The sequence below is a fragment of the Mus pahari genome, chromosome 3, assembly GCF_900095145.1.
Source record: "Mus pahari chromosome 3, PAHARI_EIJ_v1.1, whole genome shotgun sequence".
Classification (NCBI taxonomy): Eukaryota; Metazoa; Chordata; class Mammalia; order Rodentia; family Muridae; genus Mus; species Mus pahari.
Window position 1 is genome coordinate 50,287,524 of NC_034592.1, and position 9,474 is coordinate 50,296,997.

At 42.0% G+C, this 9,474-nt stretch overlaps 1 protein-coding gene across 3 annotated transcripts in view; it reads right to left on the reverse strand.

The window, feature by feature from the left end:
• Positions 1-672: 672 nt before the first annotated feature.
• Fign (fidgetin, microtubule severing factor) overlaps positions 673-9,474 on the reverse strand; it is a 117,611-nt gene continuing 108,809 nt past the window's right edge. For all 3 annotated transcript variants that reach the window (XM_021193241.2, XM_029536801.1, XM_029536800.1), the window contains one exon: positions 673-4,207. In XM_021193241.2, coding sequence (XP_021048900.1) covers positions 1,953-4,207 — 2,255 coding nt within the window. In that variant the 3' untranslated portion in view covers positions 673-1,952. The remainder of the gene's footprint in view (positions 4,208-9,474) is intronic.

Below are 9,474 nucleotides of genomic sequence, written 5' to 3' on the forward strand. Positions count from 1 at the left end.
TTTAAACAAAATACAAAAAAAAACAAAAAAAAAAACAAAAACAAAAAACAAAAAACAAAAAACAAAGAAAGAAAGAAAGAAAGAAAGAAAAAAGAAAAAGAAAAGGAGAGAAAAACAGGAAAATACATTCAAAATGCTAGGCTGCTCCGATTCTGCACAGGCAGTGACTGTAGAAAGCTCAGTCCTGCACTGTGACACAGAGAGAGGGACATTGGTGAACTTCAGCCAGCTGTCAATGAAAACTTGCACATACTGCATTACAGAAGACAAAGAACAACCTGGTGGAAGCAGGAGTAGAGGGGCGGGGTGAGAAAGGACTGCCACATTGCCTAGTGGTAGTGGTGAAAGAATGCATAAAGACTGGTGTTAAGGGGAAGTAGACAGAGGAGGGGAGAAAACACAACAGGACACAAAAAGTCCCCACATTTGGCAAGCTCTGTTGTGGTATACATGTCCACGTCTACTTTCTCATTTGACTTTCCAAAAAGAAACATAACGAAACTGAGGTAGAAATGAACTTAGGAGTTCTACAGCCCGGGGGTGGGGGTGGGGTTGAGGATGAGAAGTGAAAGTGCACGCTGAAGAGTTAAGTCAAGATGGGGGAGGGGCACATGTGAGGGTTCTCTGCAGATACCTGTGATTGGTTACTTTTTTTTTTTTTTTTTTTTTTTAAAGTTTGCACTGTTTGATTTGGTTCTATTCTCTGCTTTTTGTGAAACAGCTCTGCAAGCCTAGCAACTCTGAGTGAAGTAGAATAGACTCTTCCCCTAGAGGATTAAGAGAGCGCTTCCAAAACATCACCATCACCACCTCCTCCACCACCACCACCTCCACCATGGCAGTAGAAAGCAGATACAGTTTGTAGGTTCTGTCACTTTCAGGGTCTTAAACGGGTCTGCAGCTGACTGCTCTAAACACCAACACAAACTGAAGACATAGCTTTTCGATTAACCAGTGTAACTTCTATGAACATTTCCACTTCATCATCAAGGAGAGCAATGCATTAAGAACTCTTCAGTAATTGTTCTGCTCTGGTTAATAATTCCCCATAATTAGTAAGAGAACTTTAAAAAAAAAAATCCTTCCACTTCTACTTTTAAACTGTAAATATTCAGTTGTATCACACTTCAGTATTTTTCTTTTCTTTTCTGGATACATTCAAAATAATTTTCCTTGCTATTCTCCAATTGTTGAGGTAAACATACATTTTAATATAAAGTAACATTGAAGCCTACCCTATTACTCTCAGCAGTACATAGTGCTTTTAACACATTCCTTTGAGGTACTGTACAAATCACAATCACTTTCCTGAGTTTTTGCAGACAAGAACATTAAAAGAAATGAACTGCAGAAATTAAGGTCCAGATTACCGTTACCCTGCTTTACCTGTTCTTAGCTAATACTGCAGAACAGACAGGATTGAGGAATACTGTTGCTCTTAAAATGGCCAAAAAAAATCTGGTTTTCTGTTGTAACACAACCGTTCATCTCTTTAGTCCAATAGTGTTTGAAGTTAAAGCTCTTTATATTAGCACATGCCACCAATGTAATTGTGAGGCAAACAAACAAACAAACAAAAAAAATAAAGCACCACTCCAGGCACTTGACAGCAACTAAATCTTGGGAACAGCAGAATGGAATCAACACACGAGGTTCATGTCCTTCTGAAATCAACACACTTGCACCTTGCTTCTCTCGGTGAGTGTCGTCTAGCTTGAACCGATCTGAGCATCCACAGGTATATGCTTTCTGTCAGCTGGGGCTTCCAAATCAGAGGCGCTCATCTGATGCCTGCTTCCTCCAAAGCTACCCTGACTCTAAAGATGCAACATAATCGTTGTCTTCCCCAGTACCCTTAGCAATTGAAACACTACTGGAAAGGGGCTCTATTCCCTATGTAGCAGGTTTTATGTGTGTGCCAACATTCATTACATTTTTTTTTAAAGATGTTATCACTGACTGCAACCAAACATTTTGTTCCATTCAACATACATATCAAGCTCTTTTTGAGATATGCTAGGCTGAATCTTGCAGAAAGCATTTTCAAAGTCTTGATATGTAACGGGCCTTAACTGGCTGGGCATAATGGCTGAAAGGTCTGTAGCTGGCATAGCATGGAGAGGTCCCACTGCTGCTTCCTGACACAAATGAGCCACGTCTAGTCCAGAAAAGCCTTCTGTGCGCTGGACAAGCAGTGCAAACTCCTTGTCATTGAGACAGTAATTGTGCTGTGTGAGCAGCTGTACTATTATCTGGTGCCTCGCTGTGCTGTCAGGAAGTGGGATTAAAAGTCTTTTCATGAAGTACCTCCGAAGAGATTCATCTATTTCTTCTGGTTTACTGGTGGCACAAATGACTACGATTTGGTCCTCAGCCGAAGTTAGTACAGTGTCGAGCTGCATCAGAAATTCGGTTCTCACCCGACTGACTGGACTGTGTTCCTCGCTCACTTGAGAGGACAGAAGCATGTCAATGTCACTAACAAAAATCACTGAGGGCTGGCGACACCTGGCCACAAGAAAAGAGGCGTGGATAATTTTCTCCGCTTCTCCTAACCACTTTGCAACTAGTCCGGAACCGGCAATTTTGAAAAACGTGGCTCCTAGCTGACTAGCTATGCATCTGCCCAAAAGTGTTTTGCCTGTACCCCGAGGTCCGAAGAGAAGGATGCTTCTGGGTAAGGCGGTCAGCCCACTGAATGCATCTGACCTCAGCACTGGCCACAAAACCTCCTCCTTAATAACCACCTTCACCAGGTCGAGACCAGCTATGTCGCTCCAGTCCACAGGAGGTCCTTGGGTGATGATCTCATTGGTGACCAGGTCAATGAGGTGCGTGTCAGTGTTCTTCAGTTGCTCGTCCACAGAGTGGTTGGATGAGGTAGCTGCACGGAGTCCCGGACCTTGTATTGGATGAGCGAGGAGCTGCCGATGGTCGTCCCCGTGCTCACTCATGACTGGCGACGTATACTTCCCAAAGGATTCACTGGATCTTGATCCCAATGAATTTTTAGCAGTACTATAGGAAGGAGGGGTCAGAGCCCTACTGGACTGGCTGCTGAATTTCCTTTGCTGCTCAGAGGGCATCAGCTGCTTTGTTGGCTTAAATGCTAAGGATGATGTTTCAGCATTTCTGTCAAAGCCATTCCCCCGATTCGAGTTTGAAATGCTGTTGTCGGGCATTCGGTACATAGGACTCTGTGTCGATCTTTGTTGGCCATAGCTGTAATTTCCATAACTGGAGTCCATGTCTCCTTGCCCTGCCATATAGAAAGCTTTCCTTTTGAGAGAACTTGCCGAATTGTTGGTCAGAGCAGAGGGTGCGATGGGTGTCAAACCATGACCTTGGTAGGTATAGCCAGGAACGGTAGTCGGGGGCAGAGGGGTGGGAGCAGGAATTCCTGAAGGCAGGTATGCTGAAGGAGGAGGGGGTGCCCCCCCAGGGCTGTACCCAGACCCCACGGCAGTCTGAGGAGGATAGCTAGCAGAGGGATAACTGTAACTGGAGAGATTGGAAGTCCCGTTGTAGCCTGGGACCAGGGCTGGTGGGGGAGGAGGAGGGGGTGGTGGCTGCAAAAGCCCAGAGCTATGCAACGGGGACGGATGAGGCGAAGGAAGTGCAGGAGTGGCCTGGCTGCTATAGGTAGAATGCAAATATGAGCCGTTGTATCCCGGAGCATATTCCTGAGATGGGAGCCCCGCATGAAGACTAGGTACTGTGTGGCTTCCACAAGTACTACTTGAGTAACTTGGCTCTGTCAGGTTGCTGGCCACCCCAGGGGAGCTCCCTATACTTGCTGAGACGTCTACTGGAGGGAGGGCTGAGCTGACACCAGCTTTGCTGGCAGTGATGACATCCGGGACACAGTTCATAGGATAAACGGCTTCTGAATTCAAGGAAGGCTGCCAGGGTTCGCTATCATTTTTCCGACCATTCACGAGTCCTGATGGTGTGTCTGAATAATTGCTGAGTACAGGTCGGTCTACGGGACCTTCCAAAATGCCAGAATACTTCTCTGCATATTTTTTCAGAAGGTTGGACGCAGTCAGAGCAGATATGTCATCATTCGCCCAGGCATATTGGTAGGTGCGCTGCAAATGACCTCTATAGGCTTCAACTTTGTGGGCGGGAGACCGAGTGGTTGAGGTGATGTCAAAGTGCTGTTCTGGCCACTGGGCATGCTCCGGCGTCCACTGCATCTTCAAGCCTAAGAAATGGACGGGAAAGATAATAAATTTACTTAGATATTTATCGGAACACATAAAGCTCTTCCACCCTAACCCCAAATATATCTGCTATTTATTATCTTCCACTAACGATATGGACGTGGACAAGAATCTTCCCAGGGTGTAATACATATTGTGATCTCTATAATATGAATTCTTCAAAATGGGAGACATTAAACCCTGTAAAAAAGACAAATTCAATGTAAAATAAAACTCTGTATAAAACAAAATTAAAAGGAATGATAAAGGAGACTTATTGCTGTCATAAACCCATAAAGTTACTCATTTAACATGAATACTACACACACACACACATACACACACACACACATACACACACAAACACACACACAATCCTGTCAAATTAGAATTCAATCACGGTTGTTTGCAATAACATACACACATACATTTTAATATCCAGCATGCAGTACTGTTAACATGTATGCCACCTACTTATTCTGGCTCTTCCCATCAGTTTCTGTTTTATATTTTTAGCAATATAAAAATGAGACACAGCTGACAGATCACATCTAGGATACCTCTCTTATTTGGTACTGAACACCTAGTTAGCACAGTATAATGCTCCCTGCACAGAACAATATGACACAGACATAGCAGGTCATTCCATAATCCAACTCTCATCTAAAGTGGTCCACGACAGTTTCAAATCTGCTTCGTGGAGTGCAGCAAAGCAATCTCCCAGGCAGCGCTCCACCGCTTTCATCACACAAAGCCTACAACTCGGTATGAATTACAACTGGCTCCTTTTTGCCTCTCAGTTCTGTTGTTGAGTCTGGGGGGGGGGGGGAGGAAACAAGCATCACTTGTCTGTCTGGGCTTCTTGTGTTGTTCTCTCTCCTCCTCTGATAATCCTCCTCCCCTAATAGACTGAGATACCAGAAGAGGAGGGAGGAACATGAGAAAAAGAGAGAGGAAGTGCAAGAAGGGATGGAGAGAGCGGAGAATCTGGATTCTAACCCCTTTCATTAGTACAGTGAGCCCTCCGTGGCAGAAAGTGGATGCGTACAACTCATCCATGAGGTCACAGGAATAAACCTATCATTCTGCTAGATTGCTAACTGAAGCCACTGACGCTGTAGTAACCCTGAAATATTTTCTTACTTAAGAGAAAACACTCAGTTATTAGAGTCAGACAGTCATCTTAAATGATAACTTTGGAAAGACCTTGGGAATTACCTGCTTCACACATCACAAAAGTAGTGCCCAAAGCAATTGATTTAAGATGCCCCATTGAGGCTTTCACCTAGTTAGTTACCAAAGAGTACTGGAACACCAGTCTCCTCTTTTTTCAGTGCTTGCTCACTCATCTTAACTCTAATCTCTGCTCACTTGGAACGGACACTTCCTACTCTGCTACGGCTGTGTTAAGATGCCCTCCTTAATCTCTTTTGTATTACCCAAAGTGAATTTTGCAAACCATCTTGTGCCCTCTGGCATTGAATCCTTGATAAGAGGAAGGCCTGGTCTAAATGAGGCATCTGTAGCATTGTTCCCTTCCCTTCTGAATTCCCCAAGAAGTGTTGACAGCTCCCATCCCTTTCTGTTCTCCTCCCCCAACCACTTCAGCCCCGAGTTGCCTGACTCTGGCTTTTGACATGGCTAGCTCTGACTGGCGCTGAGCTAAACTGAATAGAGCACACAGTTTGGTAACAGAATGGCATGTTGATTCCCTTCTGACTCCGTCTTCCTTGTTTGCAAAACCACTGCACCAGACAGTGGAAGTTAATTAGCAGGAGGATGCTGTGCTAATTGTGTTAATTTACAAGGTTTTAGTCAAAGAGAATCATGCCAGGGCTGGCACTGCTGTCATGCTTCCGACTTAATGATTAAGAAATACTGAAAACAAGGTGGGAAGGATTGCAGTAATTACACAATAAATGAATAAAGCAACAGGATTCATTTGCAAATATATTTTACTGCCATTGGACTCATTTGCATTTGGATTTTTAAAAAGGATCCATGCAGATATTCATTTGCAAATCACCAACTCAGTGAAATTAAGTTTGAATGCAGCACAAGTATAAGTTAATCAGCCTTTCTATGTGTGTGTGTTTTGTAAAAATACTAAAGATCTTAGTTCTTTTGTATATGCAACACACTCCCCACTTTACTTCAAATATTCATATGTTTGTTTAAGACTACACGTACTGTAAAACAATCAAATCAATTTGGAAATTAATACCGTGAACCCTGAGGAAGCACACTTTTATCCTCCCACTCAGAGAAAGACGACGGAAGGGTTGGTGAGCAGGGCTCTGGGAAGAAGTGAAGTGATTCTCCTAATTGTTTCTGCTTTCTCAGTCATTGCTCTTTAAGAGGAGAAAAACACACCTCAAAGTGGGTGATATGACTGAACTACACTTGAAGGGGGAAAAGATGCAATTTTAATGAAGCGGCTTTTCAGGAATCATACTTTCATTAGACTCAACTGGAAATTATTAAGGGCAAATCACCAGGAACCAATCGCAAGTAATCAGTGTCTAACTTCTTCCAGTGTCAAGGGATTTACTCCTAGCCTAATAAAAAGGAGAGAATATCAATGTGACGACGGCAGTGTAGAGCTAAAAGACCTACACATTCATTAATCCCATGATTATTTCCAAGTAATTTCTATTAGGATTTTTTTCCTCTTTAAAAAAATGAAAATATAGTAGTAGTAAAAATAAGAACACATACGCTCTGATGGGGCATATTAATAGATTGATAAAGAATAAACATGAATATTTATCTAAAAATAATTTAGAAGTCACAGGAATACAGTTCAGTGTACATGTAGGCAAGTGCAAACCTGTGCTTGTCAGCATACATGCACACACAGGCAAGCACACAGAATGAATGGATTCGGCTTTCTTCCACTTAGTTGAGATGATTACTTGTTGGATTTAGTTAATAGCCATGATAGAAAGAAATAACCTTTAATAAAATGTGAACAGTGAAAAAAATGGAAGGCAGGGCCTCTCTGTCTTGGTTTAAGCAAAGTTTTCTTATGAATTAATCACTATAACAATGCAAACACAATTTTAATGTGTTACCATTGCTTTAAGTGCCAAGCCTATGCACTTTGAACAAAATAGATTGCCCACTTAAACTGGGTATTTCTGTGCAGTTTTAATGTAGCAAAACTAATTGAATTTTCAAACATTTATATTTCTTCTGAAATGAAGCAAAGATCCTATCCATCAAAACAATTCACTGGGATAGTTACTGGATTGAATATGTTTATTGATGTAACTGAAAGTTTACCTATTGATGCATACTAAACAATATCCTTAGCAAATGTGAGAAAGGTGAGCCTGAGGTCTGTTTAACCTGAAGGAAAAGGGAGTGTTCCTTTCTTCTCGGAGAGCTCTGGAACCATAATCTAGACCCTGATGTCAGTGAGATGCACAGGAGTCAGCGTTGAGGACCCTGGTGGGGCCTTGAGAGCATAAAGAGCCTATTGACCAGTGCTAGAATCTTAGCATAATGTGTTGGGGGAGGCCACCAAATGTATTGTTGTTGTTGATCTTGTTTACTGGTGGTGACAGAGTGGAAAAGATGTGGCACCAAATGTTCTTTGAACAAAGGTATACAGTGCCCCAGTTGACTGCATCCCTGTTGTCTGGGAGAGCAGAAGGCTTCTGGTACTAAAGCAACGAAATGAGTTAAAGGAAAGAAAAGGAAAAAAAGCTTTGATGTGATTTTTCCTTAGAACATACAAAGGAAAAAAATAATCCCAAGAACGATGCTATTTCATACTTTAGAAACTTGTCTTCAGAACAATAATTCCCAATGTTGTTTAGAGGTATCATACACAGTACAATGAAGGCAAATATCAGAAAATAGTCAGATGTAGGCCTCTAACATCAATTCTAGAATTTGGGAGGCTGTGGGATGTTTATGAATAAGATAGCCTGGGCTACATAGACATATCTTGTCTCACATACAGTATTTCTTCTCCTTCCCCCACCCCAATAAAAAATAGGAAAACAAGAGCTATAGATTTTTAAAGATAATTTAAAAGTGCTCCAAAATGATAATTTTTATTTTGTAAAAATTAGGAATTTCTTACCACAGCTGGCACATCTTATGGTACTTATGTTTAAAAATAATTAAGAAAGTTATTGATGATTTATCAGAAATGTTGCCTACAGATGGCAGATATAACAGTAAATCTCTGACCATTTTGTTCTCCTGTTCTATCCTCAGGATGAACTCTGAACATCTAAATGTGCATCCCTTTGCTGTACACACCAAAGTGGGCATTTGGATGACATCTGCCATTCTTCACATTACTGACCATTTTAGAATTCAGTACCTAAACAGTAGCTGCTTTACAGCTTTCATTTTGGTCTTTAATTCGTTTGGAAACCAAACAACCAAAATGTCTAAAGTCCTGCCTCAGATTCAAGAATTTAAAGAAAAAAAATACACAGCAAAAGTGAAGGGAATAATATTTAGACAGGGGAGAGAATTAGAAGAAGAAGAAAAAGAAAGGTATGTCTCCTAGAATCTATTTCTAGCATATGTTGCTGGGAGAACTATCTGGAAGCACTTAGTGCCCAACTTTAATACACTTGTGGGATTCAACAGTTCTAGGTGTGGAAAGCTAGGCCCTGGCTGTGTTATGATGTTGGCACCTCTACCTGCTAAGGACCTTTCATTGTTATGTTTCCTTAGACTCCTAAGGGTAAGGAAACAAGGCAAACATTACAGGTGTAGAGAGGGCCTGTGCTTGGGTAGCTATATGACACAACCTGTGTGGTAACATGCCTATTATGTTCTGTGGATGACTGTATTCTGAACTTTGCTTTACTTAAAAAAAAAAAAAAAAAACCTACTTGAAGTACCATACTACAGTATTTATCCAGATTCTTTGCACAAAGCATAGCTGCTGGAATAAACAAGAGTAAAGTAATTATCAGGGTTTCGAGCCTCTGCGGTCTGTTGATACAGCAACTTCATCATCCCTTACATTGGGAAACGGCTGCACAAGTACACAGAATGTTCAAGGTTTCAAGGAGAGAGAATCAAATTCACTGGCCCCAAACACAGCTTCAGCAGCGAAGAGCCTTCAGAGAGAAGGGGTGCAAACTTCCTGGCTCCAGACTCTGGCTAGGCTCTGTGTGATATTTCCTCATTGTCTTTCTTCAAGGGGATGAGGAGCAGTAGCAGTGATTGGCGCCAGCTTCTGCATCTCTCTCTCTCTCTCTCTCTCTCTCTCTCTCTCTCTCTCTCTCTCTCTCTC